The sequence below is a fragment of the Zonotrichia albicollis genome, chromosome 5 (genome assembly GCF_047830755.1).
Source record: "Zonotrichia albicollis isolate bZonAlb1 chromosome 5, bZonAlb1.hap1, whole genome shotgun sequence".
NCBI classification, from domain to species: Eukaryota; Metazoa; Chordata; class Aves; order Passeriformes; family Passerellidae; genus Zonotrichia; species Zonotrichia albicollis.
Genome location: NC_133823.1, coordinates 13,399,481 through 13,423,297, shown reverse-complemented (window position 1 = coordinate 13,423,297; position 23,817 = coordinate 13,399,481). Strand labels below are relative to the sequence as shown.

At 39.6% G+C, this 23,817-nt stretch overlaps 1 protein-coding gene across 5 annotated transcripts in view; it reads left to right on the top strand.

The window, feature by feature from the left end:
- PTPN13 (protein tyrosine phosphatase non-receptor type 13) overlaps positions 1 to 23,817 on the top strand; it is a 113,009-nt gene that overhangs the window by 33,136 nt on the left and 56,056 nt on the right. For all 5 annotated transcript variants that reach the window (XM_014265844.3, XM_074540822.1, XM_074540821.1 and 2 more), the window contains exons 3-7: positions 467 to 636; positions 4,339 to 4,404; positions 7,055 to 7,240; positions 10,182 to 10,275; positions 21,643 to 22,206. In XM_014265844.3, the coding sequence (XP_014121319.2) occupies positions 467 to 636; positions 4,339 to 4,404; positions 7,055 to 7,240; positions 10,182 to 10,275; positions 21,643 to 22,206 (1,080 nt within the window). The remainder of the gene's footprint in view (positions 1 to 466; positions 637 to 4,338; positions 4,405 to 7,054; positions 7,241 to 10,181; positions 10,276 to 21,642; positions 22,207 to 23,817) is intronic.

The following is a 23,817-nucleotide window of genomic DNA, read 5'->3' as shown; positions in this document are numbered from 1 at the left end:
TTCTCCACTAACTTTGTCTACTTTCTTTCAGGCATTGCTGTGCAGTAGTGCTATGTTAGGATAGGAGCAAACCCCATTGTAGGAATGGAGTTTGGGATGGAATTCCTGTTGTAGGAATTAGCCTTAATGACATGTGCACTGCAGAAAGGGAACATTTTATATGTCAGCTGTAACATAAATGAAATAACATCAGGACCGGGGATTGTGAGTATTTTAGCAGGCTCTTCCTAAGCTTGCTGTTATGAGTAATAGTGAAGAATAGTCATAAAAGATAGGTGTTACTCCCCAGTGTGATTAAAATTGAGGTGGTTGTTGTGGTTATGAAACACCATAGGTGGAAAAGGAAGCATGAATCTATTCCACTAAGTATGTAGGCTGATAATAAACTAACATCCAGCAATGGCATCAAACAACATTGCTTCATTTTCAGGGTGGTTTTTGGTTTTTTTTCCCTTTTCAATTACAGCTGATCCTGCTGCTCTGGAATTCATCATTTCTCCATGGTCTCTCCTGTTGCTTCCATCTGGCAGTGTGTCATTTACTGATGAGAATGTGTCCCAACAAGACCTGCGAGCGTTCACAGCACCGGAGCTGCTGCAGAACCACTCGCTGTCATCCCTGTCAGACCTTGAAAAGGTACAGTGCCTCTTCCTTGGCAGACAGCTCTGGTGTTTTGTTGTTGATCCCTTCACAAAATAGCTTTAAACTGCCCTTTTTGTCTCCCCATGGTTTGTGATTCATGTAATTTCTTTTGTGAGGTGGGAGAGGGATCCTCCTACTTTGTTTTTTCTGGTTAAAGTGGAATAGTGATTATAGTTGTATGCAGGTGTGAGGAAGAGTCTGTAAAAGGCCTGGCCACATACCTACTTGGGCAATGGCTGCACAGAATTTCCATTTTTCACATTAAACTCTTTCACAAAAGTAAATATTCAGACAGGTAAGGTTTGTATATGTGGTCTCCTCCAGGTCACTGGAGGAGACAGGTACAGTCAAAATGATTATCTTCTCAGCTGTCTTCTCAACAAGAATTTGTTGTGAATGGTAACACTTTCCTAAGGAAATCATTCCCTTGGCTTAGCCAAAGATATTTAGTGGTGGGAGTGAAAAGGAAGCTGAGCTATTTCTATCTCCTTGGCTTCCCTGGGTCAATAATCCTTAGAGGGGAGCTCGTCACAGACAGTGCTGTAATCTGGGAACAATTATGACACTTGGCAGTGTTCCTCCAGGAAGAAACAGCTCTTACTTCAGAGGAAAGTGGTATTGGCATGAGTTGCTGTTGTGTGCACAAGGACTATTAAAACATGTGTTTCTGTGTTGAATATTTTGTTTCAGCAGCTTTTTATATATAGTCCGTTTTCTTCAGGGCTATATCACTGAACACCTACTGAATATCCACAGTACTCCCAAGCCTGTTAGACATCCTTCTTGCCCTGCATATTGTCAAAATTAATGATATAATAAAATATGTTTACAGTTTTGTCTATGGCAAAACTATAAACAATTAGAATCCTAGGCTGAAAGTTAATGGAGAAGTAAAAAATAACACTGACATCAATGGAAACTTAAGTTCAGTTAAGTAGGATGCAGCTGCCAAATCCTGTAGTCATACTGTTGGAGTTGTTTATTTGCTTTTAAGAGGGACAACACTTTTGAAGACAGTAACGTTACCTCTAGTGCCAACTCTGCGTGTACAAAATGTACATTAATGTACAAAACTGGCCTTTAAAACTGGCAGAAAAAATTGTTCTGAAGTGACAAGCTTGTGCCCTTGGTCAGAGCTGATTGCATTCTTTGTTCTCTGCCAGTATTCAATATGCTACTTTTTCTCTTTTTGAAATAAATGGAGGACTGTTACTATGAAAAGCCATGCTGTGATGTTTCTTAATCTTTAGGAGGGAAGCACTCAGAGGGACCTCTGTGGCCTGTAAATGCCAGCACAGAGTGTGTCAATAGGCCATGAGCAAATGCTGGCACTCTGTACATGTGCAGGGCTGATTAATCCTTGCTCGTTTGGGCTGTGTGAATTTCTGCCCTGGTGTCAGCATAACCCTGCTTGCTGGATGGAAGGTGATCCGCTTAGCTGCTGATGTGGAAGAAGGAAGCTCCCTGAAACATAGCTTTGTACAAAAACTGGTGTCCCTTTATGGCTTTATTAGGTGAGGTTGGTGAGGGTGATAAATAGCATATATGTGCACCCCTCTTTTCTTCACTGCTTCCCTTTGCATTCCTGTTAAACTCTGTGTCAGGTGTACCCTGGTTCTTTGTAAGGAATATGTTGACTTTGTGCTTCTTAGATCACAGCATCAGATCTTGCTTTGCTGACTGTGGTAACTTTTGACATGTTAAACGTTTTTTTTCTTCTGTCAGAACTGGCTGTAATTCACTGAATTCATTTACTGGAAATAGTTGGTGTTTTCCTTTTAGATTGTTCTACTAAAAGCTGCTGAAGGCAGAAAAACACTTTGTTTTTTAAGGCTTTGTGTCAGACAGTGACAGGCTTACCTTTGCCTTTTCAGTATGATTGTACTTGCTGAAACAAATTAACAGTGTATTCAAGGAGAAATACTAAAAATAAATTACAGTCAGTAAATGAATACCCCTTGTATTCCAAGACATAGTCAATTTGAATCCAAAATATGTCTGAAGTAACTGCAAGCTTATTGGAAATAGAGTAACCAAACCATTCAAAATTAGAATGGAGATTGATTTGGGAAATTAATTTCATGTTGATCTATGTATTGGGGAACATATTTTAAGTACAGTACAAACATTAATTAGAATTTTTGAATAAATGTTTTTGTTTTGAAAGCTGTTTTCAGGGGGATTGGTAGAGTAGCAAGTTTTAGTTAAGAGGACTGATTGCGCATCTCATTTTTGGAAATATCTTTGGGTATTTTGAAGCTCAGAATCATAGAATGATGGAATGCCCTGAATTGCAAGGGCTCCTCAGGGATCATCAAATCCAACTCCACATTCCAAAGAGGGTAACCCAGAAATGTATCTGACTGTTGTCCTAATTTTTCTTGAATACTGACAGGCTTAGGACTATGACAATGTCTCTAATTAGAATTAACTAATTTTATAATAGTCTTTTTTAATTGCTGTTCTTGCATTATTGGGGGACTGAAAGAGTTGGAGAACTTCTGTTTTTGCTTAGTTGGGGCTTTTTCTGGATTGGTTTTGTGTCTTTTGTGTTTTGTTGGCTTTTTCTGAAAAGGTTTTTTTGCATTCATTATTGCCATGAAAGCATATTCACCTTTTTCTGTGTAGCTGTGATATATCTTGATATATAAGGAATGCTTTGTAGCTTTTCAGTTGAAACACTAATGGAAAATAAAACAGATAGGAAGCAATTTTCTCAGTATTTGAAAAAGAATGTTTCTGATTGGATAGGGCAGTGGTATTGACTTAGAACTCTTGATGCATTTTTCTGACTACTGTCCTAATCTGTTCAGATTTTTGTCAATTTATATATCTAGAATTTAAGTAAGATGTTTTGCTTTTAGTTGGTAAAGAGGCTGAAGAAGCTTATGTGAGCTTTTAATTTATTGCTGTCCTTGTAATTGTTGTTCATTGTCTTCAGAACTATTCAATATATTTGTTGCTTTAAGTACCATAAATAATACTAATAATATGGTATAAAGAGCCATGACTAGTGTATATTATTTACATAGTTTAGAAAAACTAAAACTGCTTTCTTTCTACACTTAGCTGTTTTGTTTTGACAGTCAAGCACATGCTGGCTCTTTAGGTGTGCTCTTAATTCTGCAGTATTTAAAGGGTTTATTCCCTGTACTGATGGGTGTATTATGTTGAAGATATATTAATTGTTAATTATATGTGTAATGGTTAATGTATTTTTACCTTCAAATATCAGTTATACGTTAAGGTACTGCTTTCAATGTTTATATTCTTTTGTTCATTCCTTCTTTTTCCTTTTATCTCAATCTTTGTGATCCCTGCTTGAGTCGTGCTAAGTCTGCCTTGCCTTCAGATACAGGTTTTAAGGATCCTTGGACACAACCATGCAGTGTTTACCCCACACTAGGCTGATTGTATGGATTACATGAGTTTCTGGCTTCTGTGTGAGATGAAAGCTTAAAACTGAGCAGAGAAGATGGGGGCACTTGTTGGATGCTGAATGTTTTGTAGCACTAGGATTTGCTCCTCTTAACCTTATGTAAAGGAGAAGTGGGATGTGAAAGACAGCTGAGCTTAAATACTAGAAATGTATTTCTAAGCAAAGTGATGTTAAGTTAGTTGCTCTCCTTTAAGAAGTCTGCTTTGCATTTCCAATCTTGTTCCATGAGTTGACAGATATCTTGTGTCTTGTGGCAGGTCCATATCTATTCTCTTGGTATGGCACTCTTCTGGGGAGCTGACCACGAAGTTCCTCAAAGTCAGGTAAGTTTAGATTTGGTTTTCTTTAATATTGCAACTTCAGACTTGATGTTGTTTGACTGACTCTGCATTTGAGTTTGCATGGCAGGGTGTCATGCTGAGACACTAAGGACTAAGATGCCTTTCCCAGAATTTTACAGAATGGATCAGGTTGGAAAGGACCACAGTGGGTCCAACCTCCCTGCCCAAGCAGGGTCACCCCAGAGCACATGGCACAGGATTGCATCCAGATGGTTCAGTGAGGGAGGCTCCACAGCTTCTCTGGGCAGCCTGTTCCAGTCACTGCACAGTACAGAAGTTTCCTTTCCCATACTTGGAGCTTTGTCTTGTGAAGTCTGGTGTTGTCTTGCAGGGAGAAGGTGCTGATAGCACGTTTGTGTTAGTTTCCATGAAGATACATCTGGGCTGGTCTATCCTGTAATGCCACAGGCTGAAAGACAGTGGTTTAAGCTGCTGACAAAGGAGAAAATAAGTTGTTTTGGTTTAAGCTCATATAAAAATAAATATTGAAGTAACAATGTTGCTTTACACATAATAAACTTGTTCTCCACACTGCTGTAGATTCTGTGATTCTGGATTTGGCACATACACATACTTACCTTTCACAATGGCCAAGAAAGGGTATGAATTGTGTGGAACAGGGAGTAGACTCTTGCTATTGATTTGTCAGTCAGTGCAGACACAGTTGCAGACTGCTTAGAGCTGTATTATTGCTCAATGTAGTTATTTTACACACCCAGCAGAACTCTTCGACTGTCCTGACAAAACTGACTGAAGATGAATGTGATTCATTATCTTCCTCAGTGCTCCTTCCCTGCCCCCAATTAAACTTAAGGAAGTGAATATCTAGAATAGTGAAAATAAGGTGAAATGCTTCTGAAAAAAGCATTTAATGATGCACTTGCAGCTATAGATGAAGCAATTTGTGGTTTGGATTTAGGTTTGTTCCTACTAGTTGATGCTATATGTAAGACTAAGGAAGAAAATTTTGAAAGACTTCAGCATTTTAGGCATTTAGTTCCTAATATTTTCTTTAACAGAGTGGTAGTTGGGATCTCAGTTGTACTTATCTGGAAGTAGTTGCCTGAATGCAGCTAAGTGAGGTAGAAAACTTTGGAGCTCTGGCTATTTAGGGTACCTGGTCATAATGCCTACTGTGCTTGTCCCAAAATCCCTAGAGTTTTCTTAGATACCAGGGCTTTTCTCTTTCTTTGCTCTCCTGTACAGTAGGAGATGAAAGGAGCAGTATTCAACAGTAGAAGGAGAGTGCCTTAAAGTAGGTGACCTAAAGAAGGGAGGTGTTGAGAGGAATGTAGGCGTAAGTTTTAGTCCCTGTTTTCTTTGTTTCTTTCTTTGGTGTCAAGAGTGTGGCAGCAGTTTCTCAGTAATGTAGTGGGAAGGCATGCTCTGCTAATGAAACAGTATTTGCCCAAAGACAACGTGGTGAGAGTATGCCTGGAAGGAATTTACCTTTGGGACGTTGTCATGTGGATCCTGTGTCCTGTGGAGTTAGTGTTGGCAAAAGGACAATCTTGTGTATGGCATTACTTTTGTGTGTTAATTTGCATGTGGAGATTTTCCCTTTTTTTTTTTAAATATGTTTTCTGTATTTGTCTGCCTGTGCTGGTTAATGAGCTGCTTCTCTGCTGGGAGTGTGGCTGAACAGGAGATTCATATCGTATTCACATACATGATTTTTATTATTAGTTAGCAGTGATAAACAGATAGATGGGAAAAGCCTACATTAATTAAATCGGGGTGGTCCAGAATGCCTTTTTTATGGTTCACTTTAAGAGTACTCACACAGGGAAGATTGAAAGATTGCAATTGTTGGAAGCACTCTGTGATGCAAAAAGCCTGACAGTGTTTGTACTTTGTGGGTAACCACCCACTTTGGGAGAGCTGCAGATCAGAAAGCTCAGGTCCCAAGCACCTCTGGCACCTGAGAACAAGTGTTATCACTGACTGCTGCATACCCTGGGGAGGGATATTCCACCTTCAGGGTGCTGCATTCACTGAACAACAGGGAGAGCAGAAAGACATCTGGATTTATTTTTTTTAGATTGTATGGGCGTTGTCCTGCAGTCATGAAGCTCTGCTTTGTTAACCAGTGGCTTGGTAATATTATTCCTTTTTTGTTGATGCTGTTTGGTGATATCACTGGATTTTGGGAATTTGCTAGCTCATCTGCTGCAAAATATTGGTGAGGTGAGGAACTGCAGAAAATGACCACAGAGGATTGTACAAAATTATTGTTATGAGGTTTGAATTTTATATTTGTGAGTGGCAGAATGGTCAAAATTAAGGATTAAAACTTCCTCTGAACCTTTTCCCTTTTACTTTATTTTCACTTATTCATTAAATGTTTGAGAAAGTCTTTTGAAGTACTGACCTTGCAGATCAGGCAGCTTGTTTAGGCCAGGTTGTTGTAGAGTAGGGGTTGAATCCAGAGGCTGAATGCCTCTCTCCTGTTCTACAGCCACTATTTTTTCACCTCCCAGATGGTGACTTTCAAACTGGCGCTCAGATAATGTAGGCAGCAAGTCTCATGAGTAGTTAAATGTGCTTTGTTGAGTGTCTTTTGTTTCTGAAAGTCCCCCAGGTCACTGTTAAAACTGATTCTCCTGTCTCCCCTGTTCCTGTTTGTCACTAGCCCATCAAGCTTGGAGACCACCTGAACAGCATCCTGCTGGGCATGTGTGAGGATGTCATTTACGCCCGCGTGTCTGTACGGACTGTCCTGGATGCCTGCAGTGCCCACATAAGGAACAGCAACTGTGCCCCTTCCTTCTCCTATGTGAAGCAGTTGGTCAGGCTGGTTCTGGGAAGCCTGTCTGGGGTAAGTCTGTGTCAGCATCTGAGGAAACAATAGAGGTGAGCAGGAAGAGAGCAAAAGTGCTAATTCAGAGTCGCTCTGCAGTCTTTCTTCCTCTTGTTTTGGTATGCTGCAATTTTGACAAGGGTGAGTGATGAAAGGAGAGAACAGCTTCTGTCCCCATGTAGCAGTTTGTGCACTTGACAGTTCCTCCTGGAACACGCATTCATGAGTTTCTCAGGAGGTAATTTTGTGAACTGTCTTCATTGAAAAAAAAAGTAGGGAGAAACAGGAGACCAAGGTGATGAACTGTAGGGCAAGGCTTAGACTTGTTGCTACTTGAAATGCTTCAGAAATGATTGCTGTAAGTTTACTTTAACTTGAAGTTATGCTTGACTTTTGGAGAGTTTCTTATTAACAGAAAGGAGGACTCTTTAGGCAGTGTGCCAATTCTCTTGCACTTCTGCTCAGCTCTTGAATATGAGACTTGTGGAGGATTTTATTGTCTAATAATGACCAAACTGTTTTTAAAAGTGAAAGAAATTGCATGAGCTCATCTTGCAAAGTTACTATTCCTGATGGGCAACTTCTCTCTTCACTAAACCATTACAGCATAACTTCAGGATAGTTAAATAATTTTAAGTAAATCAAGGAAGACCATAAATTGTCATAATCATAGAATGGTTTGGCTTAAAAGAGACCTTAAAGCTAGATGCAACCTCCCTGCCATGGTCAGGGATACCTTTTGCAAGACCAGATTGCTCAGAGCTCCATCCAGCCTGGCCTTGAACACTTCCAGGGAAAGGGCATCCACGACTTCCTTGGGCAACCTGTGCCAGTGCCTCACCACCCTCACAGTAAAGAACTTCTTCCTAATAGCTAATCTAAATCTACTCTCAGTTTGAAGCCATTTTCCTTTGCCCTGTCACTACATGCCCTTGTAAATAGTTGCTTTCTGTCTTTCTTGTAGGGTCCCTTCAGGTACTGGAAGGTCACAATCTGGTCACACCAAGCCTTTTCTTCTCCAGCCTGAACAACCCAATTCCCTCAGTCTTTCCTCATAGGAGAGGTGCTCCATCCCTCTAATCAGCTTAGTGTCCTTTCTCTGAATTCTTTGCAGCAGGTCCATGTAAATTAAAAATTGCTGTTTAGGGAGACAGCACTGAAATTCTTGAAAAATGTTTATTTGCTGATGCTTCCCTCACATTTTTTTAATAAAAAGGTATGATCTAATTGTTAGATAGTTTCTTCATATATCTGATTTGGAAACGCTTGCAAAAAGCAAGAGGTCCCTGCATTTGTCTAACATTTGACAGCAGCTTGATTATGCCAGGCCTCCAGAAATAGTGCTGAGCCTGAGCTCCACAAAGCATTGTCTAGTCTGTGAGGTATGTCTGTCAGTCCAGTGCTCCTCACTGTAGTGTGTGAAGTCTTGTGTAGTTGCCAAGTCTGTGGTTCAGTGAAATAAAAGGCTACAGGGCCTTCAGCAGTGGTGCTGTTAAAATAAAATCCAAATTTTAAATCAGGCCACAAGCTATAGAAACAGCCACTCTGAGTCATTATTCTCCAAGTTGTTGATGGCCATTTCAGGGTAGCAAGTTTTCTGCTTTCCCTCCTCTTGTTCTTGTCAGCAGGCTTCCAGGGAGTCTGGGGTAGTGTGGCAGACTGATCTAGACCAGCCTGCCCAAGACAGTAACAGTGCTCCCAAGTACTTGTTCTGAAATCCAGTGCAGAGCTGAATCCAGCAAGTGTGCTCCCAGTCTCCTGTCCATGCTGTTAATGAAGGAATGGGACTAGCAGTCATCCAGTGCTGAACCTTTGCTTATTTCCTCTGCCAGTGACCTTTTTAATTCTGAATGTGTCACTGCACTGGCTTTGCAAGAAGACAAGGAAAAAACCTAGCTGAACAGAACCAAGAGTTAACAGAGCAATGACAGCATAGCTGTGCTGCTAGGTTTTTGTGCACCTTAGCCAGCCAGCCCTGCTGGTTTTAATGTTCAGTGCTCTGTATGTGCGTTGGAATTTTGTAAGTTAACAAGAAAATTGTATAAATTGTATAAATGAGTTGCAGAGTGCAACTTATTATTCCAAGTTTGGCATGCTCTAATCTTGATGGGCCTCATCAAATGCTCCTAGGGTCTTATCTCTGTAACTGGTCATTTGAAGCACAGCTGAGAGGTTCCATTTGAATGTTTTCATTTGCCATGTTAATATGCTTTGTAAAGGGCAATATAGCCCCAGGCTGATTCAGTCTGTTTCAAGTTAACTGCGTTGAATTGTAACTGTGAAGTCTGCTTCATTTCTCCTTCCCTCCTGCTGTCCAGGTTACACTCCCACTATATGGAAAGATCTCACTAAGAATATTTTGTTGTAGCAAATAAACTCTTCTTTGAATGATTGTAGTTGTGAAACTTTTTCCTAGGGAAGTAGTGATTTTAAAAAAATAAAGTTAAGTGAAAAGTTAGTGGGAGTAAAAGGAATGACACGTGAAAGGAATGTGCCTGAGGGGCTGAAGAGGCTGCTCACAAATGGGTGCATGTGATCTGGCATGTGCAGTCAGTCCTGTGAGGGTACAAGACAGTTCTTCCTGTTATGCAGAAAACTCCTCAGTAGAACTAGACAAGTTCTAGTCATGCTGTAATCATGGAAGATGGTTTTTGAGTGCTGCTGTCCCTTCAGTTTGCTGTAGGGGTGGAATGTGTTCAAATTGTGAACTTAATTTATTCTTAGTGGAAAAAAGGTAGACCAAATGTGTAGTTAAATAAAGCACACACTGTTCAAATATGGATAATTCGAGGGGATGTCTCACTGATGAATCAGTTCTTTATTAAAAAGTTTGAACTCCCATTCTGCACTTAACTGTTTGACACTGACTAATATTGTGCATTTACATAAAAACAATGCTTGTTTCATACTAATATGAGCTCTTTCTACCTTTTGACTTTGTTACTGCCTTTTTTTGCAGATGGATCAGCTGTCTTGTAATGGAGATAGAAAATTGCAGCCAGACAGGAGCCAGGCTATTCGGGAGAGGCTGAGGGGAAAAGGGCTTCCCACAGGTAAGTTCTTCATTGCAGCCCGGGAGAAGACCAGGTCTGGGGAGATTTTGCAAACAAAGAAATCAAGTAGAGGAGGACTTGCTTACATTCACAGAACTCTGATGGTTCAGTGTCTAGCTAAAAGCTGGTGATGGTTTCAAGAAAATATTTGTCTATTTTCATTTCAATCCTTATGGTAGGAACAGGTTTGAAAGGTTCTCAGCCAAATGTTTTGTTTCTGGAGAAAGGAGATTTTTAACTGACCAGGAGGTTGGTCAGCTAGAGGAACAGGAAGCAACTTTGCCTTGTTCCCTCTTTTCTGTGGACTCTGCTCTCATCGTAGCTCTAATTGCACAAAACATCTCTTTCTGCATCCCAAGGAGCCCTGGATTCTTTTCCCTGCACACAAAGCTCTTTTGCTGCCTTTTTTTTTTCTTAAGAAAAATGGTATATATTCTATCACAGTTCTGCTATGCTTTGATAGTGTGAGGTAGATATGGAGGCCAGGTAGGGTTGTACTTTACTTCAGGGAAGTAAGGAACAAGGAAACTGGGAGACCAGGGAAGAGACAGATGGTTGCTGTTGCCACTCTGGAGGAAAAAGGATAAAGTGATGCAGGTTGAATGCTGATGTTTGCCATGACTTTTTGTTGTTTAAGATCACAGATGTTGTTTAAGGTCACTGGCAGCATCAGCAGCATCAGCTCTGTGCTAGGCTTTTCAGGCAAGAGGATGTATTCTTCCAAAAGGCTGGTCTCTATTTTTTCTGGAAGAATTGTGGAGCTGAGCAGGAACATTTTATAAGGCATCAGCTTGGACCAGTCTAAGTCATTGCAACAAAGATATGTTGCTGATGTGCTCAAGTTGCTCCTCTGTTCTTTGGCTTTGTGTCAAGCAACAATGCAGTGAAAAGCAGGAACTGAAATAACCCATGAAGTTGTCACTGACCATATGAACTGAAGAAATTAGACACGAGTCTGGCAAGGGATTGGTGTTCTTCATTTATTGAGATATCGATATAATTTTTTTTAAGATGAGGCTAGATTATGCTACTGTTTCATATAAAACACTTATGGCAGTGGTTGTCAGCCCTTCCCTTACAGCACTGTGTGTTTAGGAGCAGTTTCTGGTACAAGCTGTTTCTTATTTCCTGGCACAAATTCACTGTTCTGACAGCTTTCTCAGGGGCTTTGTTTTCTTACTAGTTCTTCTCTTTTTTTTTCCAGAATATTTCTGCAGCAATAGGGAGATCTTTTAGAAATACAGAGTTTGGGACTGGATCAGACTAGTTGACTGGATCCATAAACTGTGTAATGTCTGCCTTTTCTGAATTTCTTAAGAGCTTTCTTAAAATAAATAATTCTTTCCCTGGTTCCCACTAATTTTAAGGTTTGAATCAGAATCTTATTTTTCTGGTTGTTAATTTGTTTATTCTTTAACTCTATGTTTCCCTGTTCAGTAGTACCCTGTTTCATATTTTTTTCAAGAACTTTATTTAAGCATAATGCCTTAGTACCTCAAATTTTTCATTTCTATACCCTCTTTCTGTCCCCTATTCTGCTATTTAGTCTGTAACCATAGTTAACTATGTTTTGGTAATGATCAAAATATTTGTAAAGTTTTGGGGACATAGCAGCGTTCTTTAAAGTCTGCATTAGCAAACTATGATTATTCTTTTCTTAGTTGTTTCTAGTTTTCTTTTCTCTAATACAACTGACCAATCTTTTGTTGTTTTGTTATTCATTTTCATAGAAAATCTTTAACTCTTTTTAAATGTTTGTGGTTTGAGGAGTTTTGTTTCTCTGTCCATTTGTTTTCCTACCCCAACTGCATTTAAACTTTTTAGCAGATTTTTCTTTCTCCTGAAGTAATGCTTGTCCCCAGTGTCTTCATTATATCTTAACAAAAAACCTTTTGTTTTAGGTTCTATTAAATTTTGGAGATTGTTCTATTAGCTCCAGCCAATATCTTCGTGGCTTTCTGGGTCAGCATCAGGGTGAATAAGATGTAATGTCTGAAACTTCCTCTGAGGACTCTGTCTTTAACTCAGAGGAAGTAGACTAGATGATCCAATTGCTGGTTTTTTTACCATATTCTCTAACTTGAAAAAAATGTCATGGGTAGAATGTTTTTTCCTCATATTCCTGGAGACTGAGTCCACTTGGCTCAGCTGCTATCAACCAGTAAGTTTAACAGAGAGTTTTAAGCAACCTCTGTCAAAGTTACTTTCTGAAAGAAACGTTCTCTTTTTAGGGAACTTCATACTATCTGAAGAGTTCTAATTTAATAGGATCTTTACTCAAATAATATTTGTGAAATGAGAGAACCTGACAACCCCCAGACTACGAAGTTGGCTGAATAGTCCTCGTCCCTTAACACCTGTTCCTGTGAAGCTCATTGAAAGTGCTTGCATGTGTAGAGTGTTACAGAAAATGTGTGGCAGCCCAGGGAATAAATGTTTGTGCTTCACTCTTCCAGTGCAAACATTATATTATTGGCATAATTCCAAGCTTGGTCTAAAAGGTACAAGTTATTAATGAGATGCTCTTGAATATTGATTTTTTTCTATTATTTTCAAGATGAGCTGTCAATGAGCACAACTGCTCTTCACTTACCTTGTAGGCTTTATGATATTTTGATGTTATGGTTCTGTCTTCCCCCCATCCCTAGAAGCAGAAAATATTTTTCAGGTTTTCTGATATTTGAGTCTCTATTTTCATTTTAAAAAATGGAAATCACTCATTCATGTGTTTTATATGTTGCCTGACCTGCTTCCACTCCAGCGTTTCCAATTTCTCTGTATCACTGTATTATTTATTTGTGGAACTAATTTTTCTCCTTTTCCTTAGAAGCTTTACTACCTTCTCAGCTTCTCCAAAACCTTTCCCAATTCTGCTTCTGTTATCAGTCAGTTTTCCTAGTATGCCTTAATGGCACCATCTTCTCTTTATTTTGATCTTTGATCCATTGCTTGATCTTCATTTTGCTGAGACCTCAGGGAATTGTAATATACAAACCAGAACCCCTCAAATAACCAAACCAGTTCTTGCTGTTGTCAGTTCTGTTTTTACACTGATGTTAAGTACACTGAGTCATGTATTTGGAAGTTAGTGAGGACCCAGTGAAATGGATGTCTGATACTAATGGGCAACAGCTTGCATTTGATTCAGGGAGATTCAGTGCTTGTTATTTCTTTTTCTGCAATGCTGTGCTGGTTTGCTGGTGCAAATTCAGTCAATAACAGCACAGTGCAGCTGCCCTGGGAGCACAGCTGTAAATTTCAGGAAAAGTGAGCTACAGAATGTAGTGCTGATTAAATATAATCTCATAATCTCATAAATTGAGGAGCCATAAGTAGAAGGCCAGATTAAGGTTTTAGAAAAATGTTACATTAAAAAAAAAAAGCCAACAAAACCAGAACAGCTCAGGAAGGCACAAAGTCCTTTTTCCCTGATTTGTCACTGTGCTGTTCTGCTGCTGTTTGTAGCTGAAATAAATGCCTATTAGTCCAGTTGCAAACTGGCAAACATTTAATAGGTTAGTAAGCTACTAAGAGACAATTACAATTTTGAACCTTCATCTTTCTAATGAGTTAGAAGTTCTGTGAGTCATCTTTTATCCTTTTCTCTGGTTTAATTGCCTCTGAGAACACATTTTGGGTCAAGTTTAGCACTGGGATGATTGGAGGGAGCGAGATTGGTGCACATAAGAATATGTATAACTTTCCTAGTCATTTCTCTAGTGTATTATAAGTCAAGTCAATACAGTGAGCAGCAATCTTTGCTGGAAAGGACGGAGGACTTGTCTGATGTTCACTGAGGTGAAGTTCTCTTGAGTTGTTGTGAAAATCTTAGAATTCATGTTGAATAGAATAGCTGTCATATGGAGAAAAAAGCAGCATAAGGGGAATGCCATTTCTTTTGAACTTTAGAGTTATTAGAAAGTTACTTGGAGCATGTAACTTAAAATAAATCGTGCTGCTAAGTCATGCTAAGTTCATGAACACAAGAGATGGCTCAGTAAGAGAGATGTGCTTCTCATTGGAGAGTAGCCAACTAATGTCTTAGATACTTGCAGTCTTTGTAAAATAAGATTTTTCCTTTATTTGAATTTCATTATTATTAGGATCAGTTTTCTATACCATGTTAATCCACAATTATAATTGCCAGGACTTAATTTCAAAACATTTATCCTAAGTCAACAATATTTTCACCTCACATGTTTAAATCAAATATTTTGCTCACCTTATGTAACCAGCTTCGATATTTTCAGCTATTCATTTCCATCTCTTTGTCTTCAAGATAATTATTAAATTAATAAACAGCTTTGTATTAATATTCTCCCCAGTTAAATTTTTTTTTTGGTCTCTTTCATGACTCACTTTCTGTGGCTATCTTGGTGAATGAGTTTTACAGCAGGGTTGGCTGCAGAAGTAATTTATTGTAAATTAATATTACAGAATATTTGGTTTTAGTCAAGTCATATTCGGAACACAGTGTTTAAGAACTGACTGAGCCAGCAGAAATAAAAGCAGTAAGACCTGTCATGAGTCATCTGAACCAATGAGTTACTTAATTTTTGTACTTAAAAACGCCTTAGACCTCAAAAGAGTTCTTACATCAAGAATTATATGTGAAAGTTACTTAATTGGCTTCATAAAGTTCTTTTGGTGTGACAAAAGATTTAATAGCTGTCAAACTCTTCCAAACATAAAGCAAGAATTAATTCACTCTGTTACTCTTTGCCACAATTTATCTTTGAAAAGGATGTTTCAAAGATAAATGCTATGGCTATTTAATGCTCACTTGAAATCTCCCTAACTTGTACTTGCCTGGAAACCTGCGTCCCAGCCATCAAATACCTGAAATTGTGCACCTTGTGTGTTTGTTTGCAAAGTTCTAATTCAAGTTGATGATCCATGACCACCAAGGGCAGATCTTTGCTGGAGATATTTCATCTTCTAAAGGGATGCAGCTAACAGGTGTTTTGGCTTTCCTGCCATGAGGATCCCTGATTTTAACTTGACTTTTACAATGTGGTAAACTGTCACAAGTCCAATTCATATATTATAATATTACAGTTGTATTCTGACCTTTTTCTCTGCCAAAAATATGTGCCACATGAATGAAGGCTTGAATATAATTTTGATTCACCTTAACTGTACACAATAGGAAATATTTGGAAATAGTGATTAAAATTGTGGATGTTGGTCAACTCCCCGTTGAATTAGACTGTATGCACTAACAGGTGTAACAAAAATGGTAGGTGTTGTAAACTGAATGAAAAATGCTCAGTGCAACTGCTTTTAATTTTAACAATATTTAACTGTTTGATTAGTACTCTCTATAATATCAACAAAAAACTCAAATAAATGAAAATGTACCCTTTTTGCTCTTGATCCAAGGTAGCTGACTGCGCATTATGTTTTTGTTCCTGATCTGGGTGAAAATACAACTTTTGGTCTATAAAGAAACACTTGATGGTGATTACCTACATGTGCAAACTGAAGTAGCTTAAACATTATCTTGATAAATGCAAACACACAGGCTTAAATTATCAAAAACTGCAGCACAAACTTCTTTCCATTTGCTTGAAAGTCTGTCATCTGTAAATCTGTTAAATATACTATTTTTACTTTTTTCTTTATTTCCCCTGGCTCCTCAGTTCCAGAAAAAAAAGAACTGAGTAGGTGGAGAATAACATCCAGAGTTCAGCAAAACCAAATGAAAGCCAGATGAAGATTTCTTGTTGAAAGAAAAAAAAAAAAGATTTTATTCTTTTTCACTTCTAAAGCCATGCCTATTTTCTTCCAATAAGTGTTTCTGTTTTCGTCTAATAGTACTCGTGGTTGACATTGGTGGAGATCTTTAAATTTAGGTATAATTTCTCCAGGTATAGGGAGCTTTCAGCCTGGTGCTATTGGAAATGTTTCCAGAGCAGTGCTGAGGACAAACTCAGAACTTTGAAGCCAAAACAAGAGCAGACACAAGGATCACTGAGGAAACCAATCTAGAGATGCCAAATGCTGTCTCTGTGCAGAAAAGCAGCTGTATCAATCACTGAGCTTCTCCTGGGATACACAAAAGTCCAGGAAGGGAGTAGCTAGGTGGATCTTTTGCCTACTTGGTTGAGAAATGTACCACAAAAAATGTGACCCATAAAGCTGAGTGGGAAAGAGCAATGGTTGCCTTTTCTTGCAGAGGTGCCTAGGAAGAGAAGAGGTAAAATGTTGCATTTATGAAATATGAAGTGCTGCTTTGGCAAAGCTCACTACCACTGTTCTGAAAAAGATTCCTGGTCTTCTGAGCTCTTTGGTGTTTTTTGTTAGAAGAGTTGTCAGTCCAAAGCAGAATGCAAATTTTTCTATAGGATTTATAATTTGGCAATTACATATAGTGCTTTCAACAATCCTTGTGTCCAGTTCAATTCTTCCTTCACAGAGAATACATTGTTTAGGAATATTTCCGTCTGAAACTTGGATTTTTCTCAACAATTTAGAAAGGAAAAGAGGGGCTGCCATTCCTAGCAGTCAACCCACAGGCCACATCTGGCTCTGTTGTCTTCTGTTTGGCTTTTAGCCTGCCCCAAAGGGATTGCAAACCCAACTCCTCCATCAGCTACCCACTCATATTTTAGAAACTAACCACATTGTCTGGGGAGAAAGAGGTTTTTTCTATTACTTTGTTTTCTGCACAAAGATGGCGTGGGAGATGTTTTTTAAACTCCTGTATAATAATTTCCTCTCTTGAGACCTTCCAGTCCGGCATTGATGGTGTGTGTTCTCATGCACATGTGGGCAGTCTTTCCCTGCTCCTTTTCCTAACCACCCCCCACTCCCATTTGTGTGCATCTACGTACATCCACAAGTCAAAATTCATAACAGAGTAGTTCTGTTTTGTGCAAACTAAAGGAAGGGACAGGCAGAAAGACTTTAAAGAAAATTGAGTTGAGTTTAGGCAGCAAAAACAGATACACAGTGTGTGATAGTACCAACAGTATTTGTGCTTACTTAATATTGAATTAATTGCCTGTATGATCAGGCTGGTACACAAGTAATAGCAGACAGACTGGATTTAGTTAGACAACAGCTCTCTCTCAGAGGAAAATCAACCAGATTACTGTCAGCCTGAGTGAAAGATGGTCTGTGAATGACACTGGTGTAAAAGGGTGTAGATGCATTCATAGCTGGAAACACCAAAGGAAGAAGGAAGCAGATCTATGGTTATTTAGCAAATGTAACATCTGGCAGTTGAAGGTGTGCGTGGAAAACTAGAGTTTCATTTTAGCACCACAAGGGAATTTAATCGTGAACTCCTGGTGATTAATTGCTATTTTTATTGTATGTATTCCCTCACTATATATTATACACTGGAATCATACAGTTACTGTAATTGCATTTGAATTATTTACAGTAATTATAAATAATTGCACTAATGTAACATCAAGTGGAGGATAAACACCCGAGGGCGATATGAGGAATCAAGAACCCATACACTCTTCAGATGAGCAAGGAGGAGAGTCTAGTGCAACAGAGAAGGAACTGGGGAAGGGGAAAGTATTCCTTTTGAAGTTGCTTACATGCTGCAGCATCTTAATATCTTAATTGCCAATGGCTTGTTCTGTCACCCTCACTGACAAACAGGGAAGCACTGCTCTGTCCTGTTGCACACCTGGGTAACTGAAGCCTGGAGTATCTCTGTGTGGTCTCAGGTGGTGTAATTAATGTCTCCAGTCGAGCCAAGATACTTGGGATAGGTCTCCAGAGTTTTCACTACAAATACAAACTTTTTTTTTTAAAGGGGAAGGTCATAGAATGTGTCTTGCATTATAAAGACATACAAGTTCCCTTATGTGGGTTCCTGTTGATCATTAGTTAGATATTTATTCCTTATATATAGATTTTTGCTAGTGATGCTTTCCTTCACTTTTCCACACATTTGATTATAAAACCTGGGGAGGGGAAGGGAAAACTGAAGAATAAACCACATATTGACTTACAAATTTGGACTTGAGCGTGCCATTCAACTGAAAATCCATGTGTTTAAAAAGGAATATTATTCCAGTCTGCTCTGTTTTGGAGGTGTACTGTTTTTTTGAATCTGGATACATGAGCCTTGTGCTGAAAGAGAATTCCTGCAGTTATTTAGGACTCTTGATCCAAGTAATGCTGAGGTAGTGGAGGAAGTCCAGGATTAAAAAAGTGAAAATACCTTAACAGTTGATGGTGTGACTTACAAAGTCTATAATAGTCCTTCAAAAAAGGAAGAAGGGATGAGGACAGATTTACCTTATTAAAAACAGAAATATTGGCTTGGACTGATTGCCTAATCCAATTTTACTACTGGTATTTGCACTTGAGTTACTTCTGTGTTGAGGAGTCTTGCCCTTGATCCCTCTATGCTCTGGTGCAGAAGCAGCATGCAGTTTTGGCTGGGATAAAGTACAGGTCTCGAAGTTCTCTATTGCTGCTTTGTTTCAGTTTGCCATCTCAAGATACCCAGGCTGTGCACTCCTTGCCCTAAAGTCTCATTTTTTCCACTTCTCTGAGGATGATTTTTAACCAGCTCATGTTGGCACTGTCAGTCAGTTTGGGCAGAGCTTGTTGAAACAACGTCATGTAGAGAGGGATGGGTTTTGCAGAGGTGAGAAGAATTGGCTAGGCTGATAAAAAGCAGAAGTGGGAATGGGGAGAGTAATACAGGACAGATGAAAGACTTCCAAGAGAATTTTACAGTCTCAAGCCTGAATACTGAGGCCAGCTGTACATTCATTTTGGTATTATGTAGAAATCTCTTACTGACTGCAGAAGTCATGTGGATCTGAGTTAGACCTGTAGAGTGGAAGAGCAGTGTGGAACTGGAACACCTCCTGCACTACTTCCTGGCAGGACAACTCATCTCCTGCCTCATGATGCCCTTGGCTGGCTGAGTGGCAAAGCTGTGGCCATGAGCACTTCCCTGGCCACTGCCCATGAGACAGTGCTCGTGGCCTTCACTTTTCTTGTTAGGGGAGGCCCAGTGGGTGGTGAGTAGAGAGCATCTCTGGTGTGCTCAGGCAAAGGAGCTTGGGTCTTCAGTGCTTCTGTGCAGACAGGAAAAATCTTCTGATATATCCAAGTGCACAGCTTTGGTGAGGAGAATGCTCCTTGCCCCCAGCACTCTTTTTCACTGACAGGGCTCTGTAGCTGCAGTTCTCACCAGCCCACAGCAAGAGAAGGTTGTGTCTCTGGAGTGCTGTGGTGAGGATACCCACAGGTGCCAAAAGTACCTTGTGACTCTTTGCATTCCATCCTGCAACAGGATCAGTGTGCAGAGACATAAATGATCTTTTGAAGCAGGAATGTTCTTCTGAGTCATGACTGATGCTGTAGCAAGTAATCCTGTGTGCATAGCTGTGGTAGTGCATAGGAGTTGCAGCTGCCTGCTTCTCCTGGTTTTTTCTGCTTTGTTTGCCTTTGTTTTGTTCAGTAAGGACCCTGGATGTAAATGCTTTCAGTGTTAAAGAAGTGAGTATTTGGGGTTTTTTTTACAGTGTGTAGAGGAAGTTGTTTTGGTTTTTCCGGCCTAAAATTATCCTCGAACTCTCATTACTGGGAAGGATTCTCAGAGGTCCTTTTGATTTGTGTTCCTGTTGGCCTTCTTAAAAAGCCAACTGCAGTGTTTAGTTTTTTGTCTCACAAATGACTGAGTTAAAATCCTGTTCAGGAATGTTTGTCCTTGGTGCATGTACATGAATGTGAAGTACATGTTTGCAGAGTGGGTACCATCCCACTGCTTTAGATGGGTAGTGGGAACTCCACAATGAACACTTATTTTTAAAAGGCTTTTTTGTGTGTGAATTATACGTAGTTCACCAGCCTTAGGATGATATATAGTCTGAGAATAAGGTAATAATGTAATATTTACTTCACCACAAAGATAATTATGTTTAGTTTAATATTAAAGCTATCTTTGTAAAATACAAAATGAGGCATCAGATCATTTTAGAAGATTAGTGTGTTCTCACTGGCAAAAGTGTTTTTTATTTTCTTGGCTAGAGCATGTGGGAATTGTGTGTGATTTCTTACAGGACACCTTTAGACAATCCAAACCCTAACATTTTATCATCATGTGTTTGCATGGTGGTAGGAAGCAAGGGACTACTTGGCTGCATTTGGCTTGAGTCTTGCTGGTTTTGATTGTTAGTTAAATATCACAGAAATAAAAACTACAAACTAAAAGCACAGCCCTTTTTGAAGAAGTATATCAGAGTTGAAAGACGTTTACACCTTTAAAAGCCATAAGCTTTTAAAGCATTAGTGACTACATTTCCAAACATCCCTAAAGCATTCTGTGAAATTCTGTTTGGAAGGATAACACTCTAGATAAAGATCATCAGGAGCCTGCTGTGCAAGTGGGGCAGTTAATTTCAATCGATGCAGGCAGGATTGTGTAGCATTCTTTAAGAGTAGTAGATACAGCACAGGGATTACTTTGAACTCATGACTGCTTGCTTTTGCAGTGAAATCTTTAAGGCTGCTCCTTCTTAAAGAATGTACATGGGAATATCACCATAAAGATGGAGCTAGCTCTAAGGAAGGTGTCAGTCACAGGCCATGCTGACTCCACCTGGGAAAAAACTTCTTGGTTACCATGATATGATATTCTTCAGAGACCACATATTTCATTGATATGGTTCCACCTCTGGCAGTTTCTTTTATTCTGGAAGTAATTTCATGAGAAGGGAGAAGGAGAAGTGAAACTTCCTAAGTATTGGCAGATCTATCTATTAGTGAAACTCAAAGGGTGCAGACTCATAGAATCATTTTAACCCTGGAATCTTTGTTGGTTTCAGAGTATTTACCAGGAGATACTGTAGTCACCAAAAATAGTCATTAGAGGAAGATCCAGGATTTTTATAATTCCAAAGTACACAGTCATTCTTTTCTTACTGCTGACTCTATTGCAGGGCATCTGTAAATCTGTAGAACAGACCTGGACTTGTTATTAAAACCTGTAGGCGGTGTATTTGGGTGTGAGAGGAATGGCTGATTTCAGATTGATTATTAAGTAGTATTTTTGGTGATAGTCCAGCTATTTTGAAAGCGAAACTAATGAGAAAACAACTTTCAGCAAGTATGTGATAGTTTGGGGGTTTTTACTGTTAATACAGAATTAGGGTAGGCCTTATTTTTTTTCTTGAGCTTTTTAGAAATAAAAGAAATAAAATTATCATCATGTATGAAGCATTTGTATTTCTGATTTTGTTGACTGAGGGAGCAGCCTTCTCAATGCTTTGTGTGGAAAAACCAATGCCCAAGCATGTGTTCATCATACACTCTGACTAACTTGTGTTGGACTCCTGTGTATTAGGTAGAAAATTACATGTATGAAATGTCTCCTCATTCCAGGAAAACCACTGACGGTTGATGCGCCTGATGGACACAGAGCTCACTTCTCTCAACAGACCACCCTTAACAAAGGACTTAGCAAGTCTATGGGATTTCTGTCCATTAGAGGAACACGAGACGAGGAAGAGTTTTTCCAGAGCATTTCTGCAGATTACAGTTCGGGTCAGGAAGATGTTTTCTGTCCTCATAGGTGTAAAACCAGTGAGCTTGAGAAAAAAGGTCACCTTCACACAGACGTCCCTCCCAAACGGAAAATATGGGCTTCTTCCACAGATTTGCTTTGCATTAATGACAAGGCAGCTGAGAGGGACCATGCTGGAGGCCCTCACAGGCACAGCCATCAGGGTGAAACATTTACAGTGAGGACTTCTACTGCTGCCAGGAACAAGGAAGCAAGGTACTCTGATGGGAGCATAGCACTGGACGTCTTCGGACCACAGAAACTGGACCAAACACGCCACATGCCTGAGACATCAACCTCTGCAGCAATATCAAGTGCCTTTGACAGGATAAGAGAGAGACAGAAGAAGTTGCAGCTTCTGAGGGAAGCTATGAATGTAGAAGGTTAGTGAAGCTTTGATTTTCTGTGTTCCACTCATCAAAGATTTCTCATTATTATAAAGTTGAGTTCTCTTGTAGTAGCTCTTGAAACAGCTGAGGGCTTTGCTTCATCTTTTTTTTACATGAAGTGAAGTCAATAATGTGTTGTCAATGAAGATAAATTGGTTGTCCAGATTGCTCACTCAGAATAGTTGATCTCTAACCAGTATCAAGCTCATCAATTCCAATTAGAAAAAAAAAAAGCTGGTAACAGCCAATTGTCAAGCAATTTTCCTTAAAGGAAGATTCTCATCTCCAGCTATTAGAGATGGATTTATGCCTGTGAAGAAAGGCAAAATTTCATCTCTAGATCTCCGTTTTTGTGCTGTATAACTCTGGACTTAAGCCCTTAAATATTAATTTTTTTTGGCCTTGTGTTCAGATCTTCGCTTCAGTGGGAGCACTTCACACAAGTTCTATCAGTTTATTAAAAAATGCATGGGGGAAGAACAAGTCTTCGTAATTGTTGTGGGGAAAGTTAAAAAATTACCTTGATGCAGAACCCTCTGGAACTGGAACTACATGTTTTATTTTCTTTGGTTTTGTCGGGTGATTTTCAGGAACTGTAAGTTTGAGACAGTTGGATAGAAACTGAGAGCAGAGCTGGATCCTGCTTGTGCTGGGCCAGAAAGCCTCACTTGGTCATCCAAGGTGTATGCTGCAAGAGCTGTAGGTATAGAGCTGGCTCAGGCATTTACTCAGGGGCACTCAAAGACTGGTGAGTTAGCCTGTTGTGTGACAGGAGTAACTGGGAAAACACACCCTACCTTGACTTCCTTCTTCTGCCTGAGATGTAAACACCTCCATGTTAAGGAGAGAGGATAAAGCCTTTTGTCAAGGTTCAGTTTCTGAAAATGCCTGCTCATGCCCTTTGTAGCCAACTTGGGACATGCTTATATTGCAATTAGCACGGGAAGCTGATCCTCTCCTGTGCATGTGAGCCTTTTGTTCCAGAAAGGAGGAGTGATACTGAAATGGCATAGGCAGGTTAAAAAGCTGCTGTGATTTCTGTACAGCTGGAGTTCTCCTGTGCTATCAGATCAGCATCTTCCAATGAGGAGATGAGGGTCGCGTTATCACTGAAGAGATGAACACAGATGAAAGCAACACTGTAGAGTTACCATTGTTTATCTTTATAGAAGTTTATTATCTGTTGTTATCTACCAGGATGTCTGATGAGGGAAGCTTGGTTGGCTTTTGGTTTAAGAGTCTGAAATCAACAGGGTCCATCTCAAGTTTATGAGTCAACTGGGATCGCTGGGGATAGGCAGCTGACAGAGTTTAAGAGGAGGCCACTCCCAGCATTGGGAAAACTCAATAGCCTTGTTGTTCAGGAGTGCAGCTTTGTGCAGGTTTGTGTTGCATAAGAGCAAAACCAAAAGCATGGCCAAACCCATTGATGAGCAATGGCTATATCATTCTCATTTGGGCAGACTGGGAGATGGCAGAAAACAAAACATGCCCGTGCCTTGCAGGCAGATGTGTGAAACTACTCAATTCATAAGGGGAATGGGTGAAAGTGCAGTCAAAGTAAACTGGGGACTGGGCCTCAGTAGTTCCAGAGGCTGAGTGACA